Source organism: Rhynchophorus ferrugineus, unplaced genomic scaffold (assembly GCF_030347505.1).
Source record: "Rhynchophorus ferrugineus isolate W39M unplaced genomic scaffold, kcgeb_rfMv2 rfM6, whole genome shotgun sequence".
NCBI classification, from domain to species: Eukaryota; Metazoa; Arthropoda; class Insecta; order Coleoptera; family Curculionidae; genus Rhynchophorus; species Rhynchophorus ferrugineus.
This window is the reverse complement of record NW_027472585.1, coordinates 18,642,882-18,664,653: the sequence shown is the minus strand read 5'-3', so window position 1 is coordinate 18,664,653 and position 21,772 is coordinate 18,642,882. Positions and strand designations below refer to the sequence as shown.

General features: G+C 30.4%; 1 protein-coding gene across 3 annotated transcripts in view; it reads left to right on the top strand.

The window, feature by feature from the left end:
* The window catches only part of LOC143197896 (uncharacterized), a 133,120-nt gene that overhangs the window by 91,866 nt on the left and 19,482 nt on the right, over positions 1 to 21,772 (top strand). Inside the window, exon 1 of one of the 3 annotated variants that reach the window (XM_076406693.1) lies at positions 3,723 to 5,027. The exons of the other annotated variants lie outside the window; for them this stretch is intronic. Coding sequence (XP_076262808.1) covers positions 4,457 to 5,027 — 571 coding nt within the window. The 5' untranslated portion in view covers positions 3,723 to 4,456. Of the gene's footprint in view, positions 1 to 3,722; positions 5,028 to 21,772 lie in introns of those variants that run through there. 3 annotated transcript variants of the gene reach the window in all.

The window sequence follows — 21,772 nt, the reverse complement described above, 5'->3', positions numbered from 1 at the left end:
TTCATAATTTAGACAAATATATGTCAATAAATTTCAATATTTATTGACCCTAAAACCCATTCTCCGTTAATTAGAATAACTGTCGCTGCAGATTAGATAATAATAATTTACCGTCCGCCTAATCTTCAGAAAATTTACAGTTAATTTGCAGAAACGATCGTTCAGTCACTTATTTCAACTTTTTCTTCGCCCTTTCCCTTTCCTTTTGTGTTATTACCTTGCTGCTTTGTCTTTGCAGTTTATTTTATGTTTTATAATAACAAATGTATTATCGAAAATTTTCTTCCTTGTCTTATAGCCAGTTAAGTCAATCAGCTTTTCATTTTCTTCGTTCCTTCCATTTCCTTTTGTTTTAATTATCTTCCGCGAATTTACTTACTTGCTCTGCTAGGGTTTCTCAGGAGTTTCTGTTTGTTAATGTATTCTTGTTCACTTCTTGACAGTGCCTTTGGAAAACACTAGAAGAAATATTTCTATTAATTCGTGCTTATTCATATGCTAATTTTCGGACCTCCTCTGGTAAAAGTCCAATGCAAATTGATGCCAACTTATTTTTTGTTATTCCCCGGCATTCATATTCTTTAAAAATCTGTGCCATGTTATGATACATCCATAATTTAATGGTAACAGTTACTTGGGACTTTACAGATCAATGCCCACTATCGGTGACGTAATGTAATTTTATGTTTATTACAGAAACTACCGTTTTTTTGGCACATCTTTTGTTGCCGACTTGCTTTTGCCTTGACTTGCCTTAAATTTGTTCTTCTTCGGAGGGTTTATTTGTCTTCGATGGGTCACGCGGACAACAGGAAGGGGATTGTATACCTGCCCTGTTACGATGCAGCTAAATAACATAGCATCACTTCAAGCGGGTACATTTTAGCCATTGCCCCGTTATACATAGTTATAATTAACTCCAAACGTAATATTTACCCAATAAATATATTAAATAGTGTGCATTCGCGGCTGCATCAAAGCTCAATTAAAGTTCAATTGTGGGTAACAAAGCTGTTTGGAAGTCGATGATCGTAACTGTTAGGTCCTGACGTGATTGAGAGACAGAAGAGTTCTAATGGCAGTTCAATATATGTTAAATAAATGAATGAATAAAAAACATTTTATCGGTTAATACCGGAACTAGATAGGTTCGTCAATGTGAATGAATTTATAATTTACTCAAGGTATTATCTATTGCTTTTTCTTGCCTTTTGTGCTTTTACACGTAGATTACATTATCATGTAATTTGCTTATTACGCAGTATTTGTCGATTACTATTGAACGAAAAATAATTATGATGTTTTCAGTAGTGGGTGCTTGAGATTTTTTGTGATGGATAATTACGATGATATATCTGATGGTACGATAATACGATTCCAGTCAATTCGAAGAATGAAATAAAATGTATATATATATATATATATATATATATATATATATCTATATACATATATATAGATATACATATACATATATATATATATATATATATATATGTATATATTAAGTGTATGTTCACCAATTCCTCCGTCAATTGTGGGCCGATTTTCAAAATTATTTTTTTATTCGAAAGTGTGCACTTCTGAGGTAACCAAATCAGGATCTGTTGGGGGAAGGGGAGAAAATCGATGAAAACGCTCAAATTTCAAAGGTACATTTAATGTTTCATCTATTATTTATCTATAATAATCAGATATTTGTGTATAATGTTAATGCTGAGCTGATGTGAAGGAAAATCTGAATTCGTTCAGTGCAGAAGCCATTCAGTTTGCATTTTAAAGACAAACTATAGCTTATAAAACATCGTTGAAATATTGTACTCTACTTCTACTACGGTGTAATGGTTAAAGCATTAGGCTCCCTAGTGGAAATCGCGTGTTCGATTCCCGGCGGGGATAATGACTGTTTGTTGTTTAGTTAGAACATCTGTCAAATCTAGGTGACTAGGTAGCGGACCCGGCGGCCTGAAGCGCTCCTTAATTTCAATCATTGGTTCTTTATTCCTACTTTTCCTCATACGGGCCTTTACCGGGCCTCACCTTTACTTGACCTGCCTATTGTAATATTAAATAAAATAACTGCGTAATTTATTGAGTAAATATCTAACACTAAATAGAGAAAAATAGAATATCTAACACTAAATAGAGAAAAATAGAATATTTTTAACAAAAAATTTGAACCGACTTCAGAAAATAAATAAGGAACTAAACTGTAAAAAATAATAAAAAATTTTAACACAAAAAAAACCTTCTAAAACAAAATATATGTACATAATAATCGTTGTAATAACTAAAAAAATAAACAAAAACCTTATTTAACCTATCTACTAGGAATATTTCATATACTACTATATACACACAATTTAGCTTAATATCTTCCTATACCTATTTATCTATTTAGAATATTATTTTAACTACTATCAACTGATCAGTTTGAAGTCGTTCCTCATTTATTTTTATGATATATTTATCATATATATCGTTTATTTTTTGAAGCCGGCTGAAATTTTTTGTTAAACAGATTTTTTGGTTATGAAAATGCAAAAGAAATATAACTAATTTGTAGAACTTTGTTTAGTTGGGATAGTAACTAACCCAAACAGGATTAAGCGCACTAAGCTAAACTCAAGCCTCTTCTGTCCATAAAGAATCTATAGCAGTTGTCTTAATAATTTTACCTTAACAAATAACTTTAGAGAGTGTAATTTTGAATTAGAATACACACAACATTATAGAGTTTTATATTATTAATATCTGCTGTTTAACCATTGTATAATGGATCCGTACTATGATTTGAACTCGATTTATTAATTTAATTATGTTTCTCACACTGCAGAGTAAATGGAATAATTTAAAAGTGTATAAATAAATATATCATACTATAATTTGTTTTAACAATGTTTTCAACATAAGATCAGATATATATTGTATATATGATGTTAATTAAAGCAATATATGTCTGTATATTAAAACATATATGAAAACTATCTCAAGAACCCCCTCTAAACTTTTCTAAATTGCATTTAATTAAATTTAATTGCCATTAAATTTCAAAAATTAACTACACCGAACGTAATAACAAAAGTATCATAAGTTTATTTTCAGAATTGTAACAACTTCAGATTATCAAATATAAGTATATATGATCTTTTTTTACTTTTATGTCATGAACGTTATTATAGAATAATAAATCAAGTAATACATGTTTGTATATTAACACAATAACGAAAACAAGTAGGTAATTTATTATTTAACAATTTAGATATGTATATTAATGGAAATTATTTACAATTATTTAATTAACTATTCACTTTTCAAAATGAAGGTATATAAACTTAATAATAAATAGCCTCACAAAACCACAATTTATCGTTTACATGCGAGTTTTCGATAGTACAGTACGGTAGCAGACATGCCTCCTTCTGGAAGACAACGGACGTCTCGTAACGCTGAAAATGTGGCTCTGATACGAGATAGTGTTGCAGTCTTCAGAAACATTAACTCGGAGACGTAGTTCCCAGTTGCACATTTCTGTACGCAATTTAAGACAAATTTTGAAAACTGATTTGTAAATAAAAATGTTCCCGTACAAAATTCAATTAGTCCAAAAATTGCTACCGATATTAAAATCGAAAGATCAACGAGTTGAGTACAGTAATGCAACCCTAAGGCTATCTGGTAAAATTGAGGATTTGTCGTCTAAATTCATAATGAGCGATGAAGCCCATTTTCTTCACTGTGGCCACGTCAATAAACAGAACAATCGGTTATGGGGAACACAGAATCCTCAATCAATTAATGAAAAATCACTGCATTCACTAAAAACAACCGTATGGTGTGGCATTCATGCTGCAAACATCATTGGTCCCTATTTTCTTGAAAATGACCAAGGTGGTGCAGTTACTGTTACTGCTGAACGGTACCAAGACATGATTCGAAATTTTTTTGTCCTTAAAATGGAAGAGTCTACCCGTTCAACAATTCAAATATGGAATGACGTTTTTTCACGAATACTAATTTTCATTTAACTATACTACACCATATATACACCATACTAAGTGGCCATTTAGCATGACCAGCCAGATCTCCGGATTTAACAGCACCAGACTTTTTCTTATGGGATTTTTGAAAATCACAAGTGTATGTGAATAAGCCCCAAACGATTTAATTTTTAGCAAAGTTATAGGCAATCAAAATAGTAGCGAGATTTTTGCCCCATGTTGTATGTTTTATGGCACTAATCTGAGAGCTATTCCTTCCTAAAATTTTTTCCTAAGCTAATTAATATATGTTATATCACAGTTTGTTATATATATGAAATATTATCAATTGGATCACGTGTATCACTCGATTAGGTGAATCACTACCGTTGAGTATACATATAGATGTGTTTAAAGATAATGCCGCCTTATTTCGCTTGTTAGTCGATCGGGTATTTTGAAGGTAAACAGTAATTATGAAAACGCTAGCTTTATCGCTCATTATTTTGGCTGTACCGTTCGCTAATTGTCGGTGTCCCGAAGCTTTAAGAGTGAAAATACCGGTTGAATCTATTCAAGCCAACCACAGTGTCTTTTTCGGTAATATAACCTTTACGCCGGATCAGTATTTCGAAGAGAACGGTGAGATATGGGCATGCCCGTGCTTAGCTAAAGCCTGCATAAGAAAATGTTGTCCCGCTGAAAAGGAACTTGTGAGAGGTTCCATTGAATCGCCATCATGCCAGCCCAGTACCGAATCTCTTCAGGTCAACGTATATGATCCAGAAACATCCAGTAGCACAGCGATTGGTGATTTTTTAATTATTCATAATAGTATATGTCCAGAAGGACACGTATATTTTAAGCCTAACTATGTACACATTCTGAAAAATGGGTCAATCATTGATGATGCCGAAATACACTACAACCCGAAGATGTATTGTGTAGATAATTTCAATGGTTCAATGCTCGCTCTCATTTGCGGAAAACCCGACGTAGTTTCTGAGAAGTTACCTTCATATTCAACGGAAATTTCCTTTTGTTTTAGTAAGTATTAAATATGTTATCTATTTTTGAAGAGTAAAAGGTAAATGTAAATATATATAGTATATAGTATACAGTACGAAGTACGAATAACTACATTTACGAAGTTAACTATGATAACTATGTTAACTATATTTACTATTTATCAAAAGTAAAAAGTAAATGCACTATTCCTGTGGCGTATGTGGAATATTATTAACATATATAATAGTAACAAGATACAAAATCTTATTTTGACAATATTTTCAATATTATACAAGGAATAATATTAATTAAAGCCTGTATATTAAAACATAATAACATATTATAATATTGGATTATAAAAAAAGTTTTGCTTGATATCAAAATACCTGCAAGTACTTAATAAGTAACCTTTTAGAACGACTAATTTTTCTCAAATAGATCAAATTTTTATCTTCTACACTACAGCGACCAAAAATAAGAAGAGATAATTGATAATTATTTGGTTATGTTTCGCGCTATTTTTATCTCTTAAAATATATCTTTTAAATCTCCTTTGATGAAAAAAATGCAGAAGAAATGTAATTATTTTTTTTAGTTTTATTTAGTTAGGGTAGTAACTAACACAAAAAAGATTAGCGCACTAAGCTAAACTCAAGCTTTTTCTGTCCGTAAAGAATCTAGAACAGTTTTCTTAATAATTTAACCTTGACAAATGATGCAACAAAAAAGCATGAAGTATGATAACACATTTAGTAATAATAGGCCTAATAATAGAACATTTTGATTATCGCTCAACTGTGTGACCGATTTTTTTATCCTTTTAAAGATAATTGTAATATTATTGCGATTTGATAACGATTGTTTTATGTCACTTAAATAATTATTGTTGAATCAACTCGCTTTGTACTAAAAAATCTGATAGAATCACCTCCTGAATCGAGTTTACATCTCTTTTTACTTCAGTATCAGGATTTGTATCAGGTATTAGGTTTTAGTATCACCCTTAGTGGTCATTCGTCTGACCAGTAGGCAACAAGAAATGATAACTAAGTAATTTTCTGAGTAAAATATCTTATTCTAAATCTTACTCTACAATAAGTCTTTGTACATTCATTAAACAGATCGGATGGCGTTTTTGGCAAAAAAATGCAGAAGAAATATAATTATTTTTTTTTAGTTTTGTTTAGTTAGGATAGTAACTAACCCAAAAAAGATTAGCGCACTAAGCTAAACTCAAGCTTCTTCTGTCCGTAAAGAATCTAGAACAGTTTTCTTAATAATTTAACCTTGACAAATGACGCAACAAAAAAGCATGAAGTATGATAACACATTTAGTAATAAAAGGCCTAATAATAGAACATTTTGATTATCGCTCGACTGTGTGACCGATTTTTTTATCCTTTTAAAGATAATTGTAATATTATTGCGATTTGATAACGATTGTTTTATGTCACTTAAATAATTATTGTTGAATCAACTCGCTTTGTACTAAAAAATCTGATAGAATCATCTCCTTAATCAAGTTAACATCTCGTTTTACTTAAGTATCAGGATTTGTATCAGGTATTAGGTTTTGATATCACCCTTAGTAGTTATTCATCTGACCAGTAGGCAACAAGAAATGATAACTATTATATACATGAGACGTAGAAAATAATTAAGTAATTTTCTGAGTAAAATATCTTACTCTAAATCTTACTCTACAATAAGTCTTTGTACATTCATTAAACAGATCGGATGGCGTTTTTGGCAAAAAAATGCAGAAGAAATATAATTATTTTTTTTTAGTTTTGTTTAGTTAGGATAGTAACTAACCCAAAAAAGATTAGCGCACTAAGCTAAACTCAAGCTTCTTCTGTCCGTAAAGAATCTAGAACAGTTTTCTTAATAATTTAACCTTGACAAATGACGCAACAAAAAAGCATGAAGTATGATAACACATTTAGTAATAAAAGGCCTAATAATAGAACATTTTGATTATCGCTCGACTGTGTGACCGATTTTTTTATCCTTTTAAAGATAATTGTAAAATTATTGCGATTTGATAACGATTGTTTTATGTCACTTAAATAATTGTTGTTGAATCAACTCGCTTTGTACTAAAAAATCTGATAGAATCACCTCCTGAATCGAGTTTACATCTCTTTTTACTTCAGTATCAGGATTTGTATCAGGTATTAGGTTTTAGTATCGCCCTTAGTGGTCATTCGTCTGACCAGTAGGCAACAAGAAATGATAACGATTATAATACATGAGACGTAGAAAATAATTAAGTAATTTTCTGAGTAAAATATCTTATTCTAAATCTTACTCTACAATAAGACTTTGTACATTCATTAAACAGATCGGATGGCGTTTTTGGCAAAAAAATGCAGAAGAAATATAATTACTTTTTTTAGTTTTGTTTAGTTAGGGTAGTAACTAACCCAAAAAAGATTAGCGCACTAAGCTAAACTCAAGCTTCTTCTGTCCGTAAAGAATCTAGAACAGTTTTCTTAATAATTTAACCTTGACAAATGACGCAACAAAAAAGCATGAAGTATGATAACACATTTAGTAATAAAAGGCCTAATAATAGAACATTTTGATTATCGCTCGACTGTGTGACCGATTTTTTTATCCTTTTAAAGATAATTGTAAAATTATTGCGATTTGATAACGATTGTTTTATGTCACTTAAATAATTGTTGTTGAATCAACTCGCTTTGTACTAAAAAATCTGATAGAATCACCTCCTGAATCGAGTTTACATCTCTTTTTACTTCAGTATCAGGATTTGTATCAGGTATTAGGTTTTAGTATCGCCCTTAGTGGTCATTCGTCTGACCAGTAGGCAACAAGAAATGATAACCATTATATACATGAGACGTAGAAAATAATTAAGTAATTTTCTGAGTAAAATATCTTATTCTAAATCTTACTCTACAATAAGTCTTTGTACATTCATTAAACAGATCGGATGGCGTTTTTGGCAAAAAAATGCAGAAGAAATATAATTATTTTTTTTTAGTTTTGTTTAGTTAGGATAGTAACTAACCCAAAAAAAGATTAGCGCACTAAGCTAAACTCAAGCTTCTTCTGTCCGTAAAGAATCTAGAACAGTTTTCTTAATAATTTAACCTTGACAAATGACGCAACAAAAAAGCATGAAGTATGATAACACATTTAGTAATAATAGGCCTAATAATAGAACATTTTGATTATCGCTCAACTGTGTGACCGATTTTTTTATCCTTTTAAAGATAATTGTAATATTATTGCGATTTGATAACGATTGTTTTATGTCACTTAAATAATTGTTGTTGAATCAACTCGCTTTGTACTAAAAAATCTGATAGAATCACCTCCTGAATCGAGTTTACATCTCTTTTTACTTCAGTATCAGGATTTGTATCAGGTATTAGGTTTTAGTATCGCCCTTAGTGGTCATTCGTCTGACCAGTAGGCAACAAGAAATGATAACGATTATATACATGAGACGTAGAAAATAATTAAGTAATTTTCTGAGTAAAATATCTTACTCTAAATTTTACTCTACAATAAGACTTTGTATATCCATTAAACAGATCGGATGGCGTTTTTGGCAAAAAAATGCAGAAGAAATATAATTACTTTTTTTAGTTTTGTTTAGTTAGGGTAGTAACTAACCCAAAAAAGATTAGCGCACTAAGCTAAACTCAAGCTTCTTCTGTCCGTAAAGAATCTAGAACAGTTTTCTTAATAATTTAACCTTGACAAATGACGCAACAAAAAAGCATGAAGTATGATAACACATTTAGTAATAAAAGGCCTAATAATAGAACATTTTGATTATCGCTCGACTGTGTGACCGATTTTTTTATCCTTTTAAAGATAATTGTAAAATTATTGCGATTTGATAACGATTGTTTTATGTCACTTAAATAATTGTTGTTGAATCAACTCGCTTTGTACTAAAAAATCTGATAGAATCACCTCCTGAATCGAGTTTACATCTCTTTTTACTTCAGTATCAGGATTTGTATCAGGTATTAGGTTTTAGTATCGCCCTTAGTGGTCATTCGTCTGACCAGTAGGCAACAAGAAATGATAACCATTATATACATGAGACGTAGAAAATAATTAAGTAATTTTCTGAGTAAAATATCTTATTCTAAATCTTACTCTACAATAAGTCTTTGTACATTCATTAAACAGATCGGATGGCGTTTTTGGCAAAAAAATGCAGAAGAAATATAATTATTTTTTTTTAGTTTTGTTTAGTTAGGATAGTAACTAACCCAAAAAAGATTAGCGCACTAAGCTAAACTCAAGCTTCTTCTGTCCGTAAAGAATCTAGAACAGTTTTCTTAATAATTTAACCTTGACAAATGACGCAACAAAAAAGCATGAAGTATGATAACACATTTAGTAATAAAAGGCCTAATAATAGAACATTTTGATTATCGCTCGACTGTGTGACCGATTTTTTTATCCTTTTAAAGATAATTGTAAAATTATTGCGATTTGATAACGATTGTTTTATGCCACTTAAATAATTGTTGTTGAATCAACTCGCTTTGTACTAAAAAATCTGATAGAATCACCTCCTGAATCGAGTTTACATCTCTTTTTACTTCAGTATCAGGATTTGTATCAGGTATTAGGTTTTAGTATCGCCCTTAGTGGTCATTCGTCTGACCAGTAGGCAACAAGAAATGATAACGATTATAATACATGAGACGTAGAAAATAATTAAGTAATTTTCTGAGTAAAATATCTTATTCTAAATCTTACTCTACAATAAGACTTTGTACATTCATTAAACAGATCGGATGGCGTTTTTGGCAAAAAAATGCAGAAGAAATATAATTACTTTTTTTAGTTTTGTTTAGTTAGGGTAGTAACTAACCCAAAAAAGATTAGCGCACTAAGCTAAACTCAAGCTTCTTCTGTCCGTTAAGAATCTAGAACAGTTTTCATAATAATTTAACCTTGAAAAATAACTACAAAGAGTGTAATTTTTAAATAGTATACACACAAAATATGCATTAGAGTTTCTTATATTCTCAATATCTGCTGTTTAACCATTGTATAACGGATCTCTACCATGATTTGACTAGGTATGCAGTAAAAATATCGATATATCGATATTTTCTGAAGAAAACTATCGATATTTTGGCCGACATATCGATATATCGAAAGATTTTTAGTCGATATTTAATTAAGGTCCTTAAAATAATCACTACATTTTAAAATATTTAGAAATAATATAAATCTTTTTAAGCCAATATTTCACTATCTTTTAACTTTTCCTTAAAAATATTTAAAAAAAATATATTTTTCCTTAATTAAAACAATATATGTCTATATATTAAAACAAAAGAATCATAAGATTATTTTCAGAATTGTAACAAATTATCAAATATAAGTACATATGATCTTCCTTTATTTTTATGTCACAAACATCAATATAGAATAACAAATCAAGTAGTACATATTTGTATATTAAAACAATAACCATAACAAGTAGGTAATTATTTTTTAAATAATTAAAATAAATAAAATGTTTAAAGAATATATTCATATATATATATATATATATATATATATATATATATATATATATATATATATATATATATATATATATATATATATATATATATATATATTCGTTTGTTATTCACAGTACCCACAGTAATCTTTAGCACGGCAGTAAACCGCTAAAAAAACATTTTCAATAAAATTGTAGGGACTTATTTTATTTAATACCATCAATAATTACCTCTCTAACGGAATTTACCGGCAAAAGGGGGCGTTCGTTATCTCGTTCCTTTTCGAAATAACCTATTAAAGTCGCAATCAATATGTGACCCTGAATATCTATCGTTTTCGGCATTTTTAAATATGATATATGATATGTAACGGAGCAACTTAAAATTTATCAAAATAAAGGGCTAAAATAATGTTTGTCGGTTTATAATCTGTAATAATTATAACTAATATTTTGAATAATTTAACGTAGATCTAACAACCGGACGGCGACCAGCTCTCAGACGTATGCGAAATTCTTGAAAGCAATAGTGATAAGAGGTTTTAACTCTTACCTATAAATTATTGCGACTGTATAATTAACTGTAGTTTTTATATATAGTGTAATGTCAAAATAAATTATATTTGGTAATATTTTTGTTCAATTATTTTACTGTCAAAACCAAACTGAATTAAAACTCAAGAGTTGATGCGGCAACATTGTAACGTTGAACGTAACAAATATCTACGACGTATTACTAAAAAAGCTTTGAATATACTATACGCTTTAATGTGTTTGTAATGTGTATTTGAAGGTACAACCTAGGGATGTCGAAAATATATCGTATAAAATATATATGTATAAAAATAAATTAATAATTTTAAAATAGAGTGTCGAACATAGACTGAAGCAAAGATACATAAGAAATATCGATATTGTTAAAGGAAATATCGATTTTCTTATATATAATACTAGCGACCCGCCCCGGCTTCGCACGGGTGCAATGCTGATACTAAATTAAATACGCTACAGAAAAAATATGAACGTTGTATATAAAAACATAGCGGCCCGCTCCGACTTTGCACGGGCATAAAATATATATGCCTATGTCACTCAATGAATACATGATTAAAATCGATCCAGTATTTTTGGTTCATTCATTACTTCCCTTGGCCTGCACGCATTAAATTTGGAGTAAAACAATTCCTCTTCCCCTATACTTACTATGAAGATTTCCTGCTATCTTTGGAATATCTAAATTCATACAATTTTTATTACATTACACATTTTTAAACGCAAATTTTAAATTTGTAATATCTCCGAAAATATTTGTTTAATTTACATGCTGTAAGGAACCATATTGATCTATATTAATTGCACACTGTATTTAAGGTACTTAATTCGATAAGGATTAATGCCGTATTGCTTAAAATAGCTTCGTAAATAAGCCATTTTCTCATGTAAAAAGTGAACAATAAAAATGGTTAATGTGGGTTATCCCTAAAAGATAAACATATACCATCGCGGACTTTTTTGTAGACCTTTTTATGGTGTACAATACTGTAGTACATTAATTTGATCTAACTCGTAGGGTTAGGCAGCGTTTTTGCTAATTGCTAAATAAGCCTAAAAAATAGGTTAATTTACGACATCACGTTAGAAACCTCTAAAATTAGCAATGTTGCCTTAGTATATTATGCATGTATTATACATATAAACCTTCCTCTTGAATCACTCTATCTATTGAAAAAAACCGCATCAAAATCCGTTGCGAAGTTTTAAAGATTTAAACGCACATAGGGATATAGGGACAGAAAAGGCGACTTTGTTTTATACTATGTAGTGATATATAATGTAGTAATGACATTAGCCCTGATAATTATGATATTACTAATTATTATATATTGATATTATTAATTACACATCATTTACAATTTAGTAACAGTGTGTTAATAAGTTTCCATATTTGTTAACGGAGAACCCATTCTTCGTCACTGTCAATAACTGTCACAATATATAATATAACATCACTCTTCTTTCCTCTTCATTCCACAACTTTTACCGTTCATTTCCTTGCTTTCTTTTGACTTTTCATTTTCTTTTATTTTTCTAATGAACAAGTAAATCATCCATAGAAAAGCCCTGGCATTAGATTCTATGCGGAATATTTGAAAAACAGGAAATTGAACTTCAATTATAAGTATTTTTTAATTATTATTAGGTCATAATCATAAATAATAAATTATCTATCGATTGTATTGATATTTGATCGAAAATTTTGAGATATTTTAAGTGTGACCGGTTATAAAATTACGCAACAAAAATGCATGAAGTATGATAACGCATTTAGTAATAATAGGCCTAATAATAGAAAATTTTGATTATCGCTCGACTGTGTAGACCGATTTTTTTATCCTTTTAAAGGTAATTGTAAAATTATTGCGATTTGATAACGATTGTTTTATGTCACTTAAATAATTATTGTTGAATCAACTCGCTTTGTACTAAAAAATCTGATAGAATCATCTCCTTAATCGAGCTTTACTTCAGTATCAGGATTTGTATCAGATATTAGGTTTTGATATCACCCTTAGTAGTTATTCATCTGACCAGTAGGCAACAAGAAATGATAACTTCTACAATAAGACTTTGTATATCCATTAAACAGATCGGATGGCATTAGAGGTCTTTAGTCTATACATATCACTAAGTTGTACATTACATATCATCATATATCATATATATCAAGCATATTTGGTTTACTCACACTCTTTTGAAGTACTTAACACAAATACTTTAAATTACACTCCTAAAGGTTCTAAAAACAAGTTTAAGTACTGATTTGTACAACAATGCCTTATCTTCTGTAAGTTTAAACTCAAGTTGTATTCGCTTTGCAAGTTTTAACCAGCGTCGCCTAGATGCATACCAGGGTATTTAGCACCCTCTGCTGTGTGGGAATGTTTTAATATAAGATCGGACTCAGTATACTGCCTTGTAAAACACCTGAATATTAGATTATATATATAAAATATAGAATATATTAGATGTAATTCAGTAAGTTCTTGGTCTTGTTTTATGATAAAATATCTATTTGTGCCAACCATTACAATCAACGAATTGTACATGGAAAGGTGACTATCAACATGAACTATTTAGAGCTATTTAGATTATCATTATTATCTCCAAAGGATGTACAGAATAAAGATTAATATTTGATCTTATTCAATTAACATTGTTGATGGTTCATCGAAATGTACAAGAAGATGTACTTCAATTCTACAATTCTACACAATATAATCTACAAGCCTGTGTGTATTTTATCAATGGCTTGAGATATGTCCAATTATGTTGCCGAACAATATATTTTAATATTCATGTCTAGTTTTATTTTGTTTTCCAGCCTATGAACTTGGTTTACAGTTCTGGGCTTATTACGAGGCCCAAAATGATTTTTTTCTCTCATATTATTAAGCCTTTTTCTTTATTTTATTTTATTTTTATATTTTATTTAAAGATATTATCAGTAATAAACTTTTGCAGACATCATTTGCTTTTTCCCAGGTTTGGGACTCATGATTATTTTAGCTACTTTCCAATTAGTTAGGAAAGTTAGTTAGTTAAAATCATATCCGGGAGATGTTTTACAATTCTATGATACATCTATGAATTTGAATGATTTAATATAATTTTAAACGATTTTTCTTCATCTTTAAGTAGCTCAGACAGGAAGGACTTAAATACATTTTTAGGTGATTGGAGAATATTTCCGCTTATCCTTTATTCTTTATTGTTCTACTACTATGTTGAGATCTTGTAAGCATTCATAACAGTTGTCGAGATAAGATAAATACAGTGAAATATATGTACTATTAATGAATCAAAATTTTGTTCTTTTTATCCTATTATATTAATAAATAATATTCAAAATTACTTTCCGAAAGCTACCGTATTGTAATCATATTACAAATATGATATAAAACTCTATATTTGCATATAAGCATACATTCGGTATATCACTAATCACGCTCAATCTGAAGGCTAGGATGACAAAGCGAGAATGTTAAAAACTAGTCGGTATAAATCTAGTAACGACTGTTTTAGTCGACTGAAGTAGTCAATTATTAGCGGCCGAAAATAGTAATATTTAAAACAATTGAATTAACTAGGCCACGACTGAAATTAGTTAACTGAAGTCGTCGATAGTAAAAAGTAGTCAGTTACTAAACAGTCGATAATTGCCAACTCTAATTACTACCTTTAAGAAAGATTTGCAATATTAATTATTATTACATCATTAATATCCAATACATTTGATAACGGAGTTTAATATTAATTCATGTTTATCTGTTATATCCTTAATAAATCAACTGATAACCTTTGTGGGGATTCATAGTGTGTTTTTTGAGATAGTACTCCAATATAGTACTATTTATTAACGAGTTTTATGAATTGCCATTATGGATTTTATATATTAGTTTCTCAACAATTTTAAATTAAATTTTGTCGTGTCAAAGTTGATCACGTAACAGTTAAAAATATTTATTTATTTTATCAACATTTTTTGTGACAAAAAATCTATAGTATTGGGTTACAATGTTAATGTGTTGGTTCACCACCCACTGTGTGCCACCTGTTATTAATATTTTCATTGTTTTACCAGTTTTTTGCCCTTTATATTATTAGTCCTGAGCGCCACGTTAAATGTTATTACGATTATATAATCTCCTCTAGCAACAACTTTATTATTTAACATATTGAAGAACTATTCTGTCTTGCGGTTAACGTTAGGTTGACAATAAATAGTAGACGTTGTTTTTGGTAAATGAACTTTCTCGACTATTACTGTAGTTGACTGTAAGTATTCTTTACTAAATTTTTCTCATTCGTAGTGCCTCAGTGCATCACATCTTCAAGGATGATTATGATTAACAGGTCAATTGAAAAGTCCACGTCCTGATACATTCATATGTTTTTTAGTTAGCCCTAACCCTCAAAAGATGCGTATATAAATTTGACAGCTATCGGACCATTTGTTTGTTTGAAATGAGCACCGAAGACGGTGAACGCAGTAGGCGCCGAAAAGAGGTTGTTACTGACGAAAACATCAAAAAATCCACAAAATAATTTTGAATGGCCGTAAAATGAAACTGAATGAAATAGCAGACACTCTAAAGATATCAACTGAACGTGTACATCATATCATTCACGAATATTTGGGTATGAGAAAGCTCTGTGTAAAGTGCGTGCCGCGCTAGCTAATTTTTGAACAGCGACGAGTTGATGATTTCGGAGTGTTTTATGATGATTAAGCGTAATAAACCCGAGTTTTTGCGTCAATATGTGACAATGAATGAAATATGGTTCCATCATTTCTCTCCGAAGTCTATTCGATAGTCATTCGAGTGGACTGCACACGATGATCCCGCTCCAAAACGTGGGAAAACAACAATCGGCTGACAAGGTTACGGCGTCTGTATTTTGGGATGCGCATGGATAATTTTCATGGACTACCTTTAAAAAGGAAGGACCATCAACAGCGACTATTACATAGCGTTATTGGACCGTTTGAAGGACGAAATCGCCGAGAAACGGCCGCATTTGAAGAAAAAGGAAGTGCTGCTTCACCAAGATAATGCACCTTGTCACAAGTTATTGAAAACGATGGCAAAAATCCATGAATTGGGCTTCGAATTGCTTCCTCATCCATCGTACTCTCCAGATCTGCCCCCCAGCGACTATTTCCTGTTCTTAGATCTCAAAAGAATGCTCGCTGGGAAGAAATTTTCGTCGAATGAAGAGGTAATCTCCGAAGCTGAGGCCTATTTTGAAATTATGTTCAATAAAAAAAAATTGCCAAAAATATGTTTTACTATGGTAGGCCGGGGACTTTTTAATTGATTTGTTATACTTCCATACTCTTCACTATCTGAGTGTTTTGTAAAGTTTATATTTGAGAATCGGCAGATATTTTTTATCCGTGAAATGTGTTTTGCAATCTATCATTATCTCAATATGATGAATTTTTAGATTGAAACAAAATTTCTTATCACGGTTGAGAGTAGATTAAGCATGATACTATTTTTTTTTAATTGGTTTACTTATCATTTCTACCAACTTAGTGATATCACTGACAGCTTTAATAAGTGATGGTGTTGTTTGTTTATCTTTTAGTTAACTTTTATCTAGTAATGACTTATAATTATGAAACCCCTTTAATCCATATAAAATATTATCAAATATAAATGTTTTGACAACATTAATCTTAAATCATTCATTATTATCTTCCTAGTGAAATATAATATTTCCCTCTCGTTGAACATATTTTATATCAGACCTGAATGTTTGTTGATTTATTTAATATCTGTCGTTTCCTTTATGAACTCGGAGATTTATGGTGACTCACATCCTATTTTATTCGGAAAATATACTATAATATATTGTTATGAAATGTCAAAGTAATTTACTTTAAAATTATTTTAAGAAAAAATGTGGCCATATTTTGAAAGGCGGCACAAAATGAGACTGGGTATCTAAACTTATGCCAAATGCTCTTTTTAAAATGTATTGAAGTCTTCTCTTTATCAATAAGGGTTTATCTGAACTGGACATACTGTTTAACGTGGGTTCCGAACCACGGTCCTCTGCATTAAGCCTACCGACTGGCGAGTGACCAGCTTAGGAACTATCTCAGAAGATATCCGGTCTTACCCAATCTGGTCACTAGCGTGACTCTTGCCTAGGATAATTACAAATATTAAACAATCACAAACATAAGTTTACGATCATGTCCCAGCAGGATTCACACCCGTAACTATCGCAACAGTAGGTGGACCGTCTTGTCGTCTTTACCACTGCGTCAACCAAGCCAGCATGCCAAATATTTGTCTCGCTTATTACAGTATTAGCATTAAAAACATGATTTTGTTTCTTCACATGCACAGTCCACTGCAAGAGCAATATAAATCGCGCGATATAACACATCCGTCCAAAATTATTTATGAGTAATACTGTATCGCCATCCGCCAGTTTTCTTCTAGTATACAATGATTTCTCAACTATTTATGGCTGCAAATTGCAATAGTCTACGGATGGGAAATGAACTACTGCCCTGAAGCGGCCAGATCTTGTGCCCAGACAAGCACACAGCACCTACAATCCAACTTTTGTAACCTTGCAGCTTTTGCTACAACACTTTTGCCCAAATTTTATTGAAGTACACCAAGGAATGCTTCGACTAACTGTAGAATTATTGCCAATCCAAAGTCAACCTGTCTTCTTTTCCTTATAATTAGTTGTATTCCAGTTAACTGAATGAATTCAAAAGAGAATAGCTTTATGACCTCAGAAGAATCCTAATTTAAAATGTACACTCTTATTTAACTTGAAAAAACTATTTTATGCAACTGGATGGCAATATTAAACGACACTGAGGACACAAATCCATCACACCACAAACCTATTAAGGTTTCTAAACGTCAAACTTCTCAAAATTGTTACAGCACACAACTACATGGGCATCTTTCCTGGAATACACAGTCCGTAGATTTTCATGACTCACCATTACGATTTTTAGCTTTTACTTTCTTGACCATTTTAAACTAAATTTTATTGCGCTAAAATTTAACAATTGATAAACATGCCTCTGATGTTGTAATAGCTAAAAATAATCTTATGTTAATTTGTATTCTGTAGACTATTTCTATCTGCGAATATATTATTCATACTAAAAGGTAAATACCAGTGCTTTTTCGTTATCATATATTCGATGAATTAGTCTTACTGTAATCTACGTTAATAAATTAAATTGGATCTGTATATACGAGGGTGACTATAGAATTTCGAGTTCAAAAGCATTCTGTTCTCACAAAATACTTATGTTCACTATAAAAGGTCTTTCTTAGCGCTAGTTTTAGAGATACTAGTGACATTTTATATTTTCTATCTTTTAATTTTGTCAGTTTGCTAGAAATTCAGTTTTCGATATACAATACCTAAATAATCTAGCTGCGCGAAGGGCATAAATTATTATCTAAAAATTAATTTGTCAGTATTTATGTTGTAATTAGTGTAGGAAAATATCTTGCTTTGCAGTGTCTTAAATAGTACTTAAAAAATGACATGATGATCACTAATCGTAAAAAACATTCATTGAGAAAAATTGCTACATTATGTTAATTGTCCATGCATTTTTGCACTGCTTTATCAGCCATGTTGAATAACTTATCTCAGCTCGAAAGAAATACTTTCAATAAAAGCTCTGTCGAAAAAATATACCGAAATCATATGTATATAAAACAAATTATTTCTATAGGAAGTATATAATTGCCCAAAAAGTTCAAAATATCCAGTATCTTCTTGACTATTTTCACAAAATATAAACTATTGTACGTCTGGTTATTTTCTAGTACAAACTTCTGAAAACTGAATACGTCAAATTTAGCTTTTCTTTCGAATCTATACTTCTATCCGCCTAGACAGAAATAAACAAACAAAAACACATGCGCTTCACATGCGCCCAAGTACCAACTAGCTTTGGGAACTATTAACTGAAAACAGTCGAAATAATCGATAGTCTCAAAATAGTCGATAGTAATTACTTATTCGAGTGATTTTTTTTATGCGCTATATATATTTGCAGGTATATTTTAAAATTATTATCCATTTAACAGCTCAATGAATGAAGTTCCAACATTCAATAGGTTTCGAGATTAAAATAAATAATCGAGAGACTTAGAAAATTAAAAAGGGCAATCAAAAAGGACCTAACATTTGACAAGATATGATAAATACAGTCGAATGTACTTATCGTCATGTCACTTATCACTATCAAGGCTAGCACGGCAAAGCCAGAACACTAAAATCCACTCAGTATAAAACTAATAACTATAGTTTATCCAAAGTTATTTTGTACATATGTCATCTAAAATTGTGACGTCAAAACGTCGCAATGTTGCTGTATCAACTCTGAGTTCAATGTTGCTGTATCAACTCTGAGTTCAATTTGGCATTGACATCTAACAAAATTCTAATCTAAATAAAATGATTAAGCAAAAATACTGTTATCAAATATAATTTATTTTAACATTATAGTAAATCTAATGCATATATATCAAAGGACTTAAAACTACAATTACGTACACAGTTATAATGGTTTCTAGATTAGGCTTTTGTTTAATATTTACATTGAACTTTTTTCCATACCACCTATGACTTAGAGTTCTAGGCACACTTGTAGTTGTATAAGTTATCCTAGGAGCCTCATCCACGTAATAAACATTTGTATATACAAGTAATATATTTAACTTTCATTAGAAAGCATATTAGTTCTTGTGTCCTTCGGTACAGTGTTTCGCTGTAAAGACATTTTGATATCCCTTTATTTCTCCTTCAATCATTGTTCTCTTGAACACATTTGCTATATCTCAAAACAGTTACTTTCTAGTCTCTCCTGACACATTTTAACCAAATTCTCATATATATTCTGAACAATTACATACATATCTGTACGCATAAATCTTTGACACGCTACTATAGGATTTCTTAAAAGTTATCATATAATAATTATATACGTACCTTTACTTGTTTCCATTCCCATCACCCTGTCTTAGAAATTGGCAGCACTGAATCATATCATCTTCAGAAACTTTCATTCAAGTCAATAAGTATGCCGCTAATTTCCATTCTATCTAACATTTGTTCACAACGCCATCATTTGTTAATTTCTTCTTCAATGTGTCTGATAAAGTTCATCCAAACCGAAGGTTCCTGTTTCCAGCACGAAGTACACTATATCTGCAATGAATTATAAATAAATATTGTGACTAATTAAACCTAATTAATTGTCATTCCAACATTTAACTTTTTCCATCAACTTTTGTTGTCATAACACTATTTTTATTATCATCTTGCCATGAGTGACTGTTGGGTATATTAGTCCCATTCTAAAATATCCGTGTCTCATCTAAATACATAAATTGAAATAATAAGTCTTCCTTTGTTTTATTATATGCTTTTAAAAATTTTATTATTTTAAAAGCAATATCCGAAAATTTCATTTACCTCTTCGATACTTTTCAGACTAACTGTTTACTTTGAAATCATTATATCAAATTATGTTTCTATTTCATATATTTAATCTGATAGAGCTAACATCAAGCTGATCTTGATTTGTCACCTGCTTCGTATGATGACGGTGAATTCAAGATTATATATTTCAGTGACCGTGTCCATACTAATATGCAGTGCAGTTTGCGTTTACCGGTTTATAACCTTTTATCACTATTGTTTTGAAGAATTTTTCATACGTTTGACAATCGGACGACTTTGACAGGCTAGTTCGGTTACACCTTCGAACTTATCAGACAGCGTTGTGTCTCTTTTTAACTAAATTAAAATGAGAAGGAAAATATTTTCTTATTCTAAAACGGATTTACAAATTGCGGCAGAAAATACATTAAACATCTTGATAATGTATGTTCAAAAAAACGTTAGACAGACTATAGTTAACTTCAGTTTCGATTGAAGTAGTGGACTAGTCGCGACTGAAAATAGTTGACTGAAATAGTCGATAGTAAAAAGTAGCCAATTACTAACCAATTCGATAGTTTCCAACTCTAATTATTACCTATGTAGAAATAATGCAATATATTAATTATTATGGCATTATTAATGTCCATATATTAATACATTTAATTCATTTTATACCCGATTTTAATATTAATTGATGTTTATCTGGTATTTCCCTTTATTAATTCAACAGATAGCCTTTGTTGTGATTCACAGCGTATTTTACGCGATAGTACTGCGATATAGTACTATTTAACGGGTTTCATGTGTTGCCATTATGAGTTTTATGTATTAGTTTCTCGACAATTTTAAATTAAATTTTATTGTCGCAGTTGGTTGCATAACAGTTAAAAATATCTATGTATTTATTCATTGGCATTACAAGTAAAATCCTATACATTTTTGTTATCGTCTAGTTGGGGTTTTTCAGGGAATTAGTTTTATAGTAAATTACAATAAGAAATAAAATCTCTATAAACATGAATTATTGTATTTGATGCACAGATGGTAACACTAAAGAACAATGAAAAGTGTTACGGATTCAGAAAAAATAAAAAGCATTTTCAATATAACACGCTATTACCATATATATTTGCTTGATTCTGCCTATAAAAACAAAATTGCCATTGAAAACAGCTGTAAAATTGCATTGCCTTATTTACTGGTTATTTAATTTATCATCACCAATAGAACAACTTTTTCTGGGGAAATTCGTTTATCT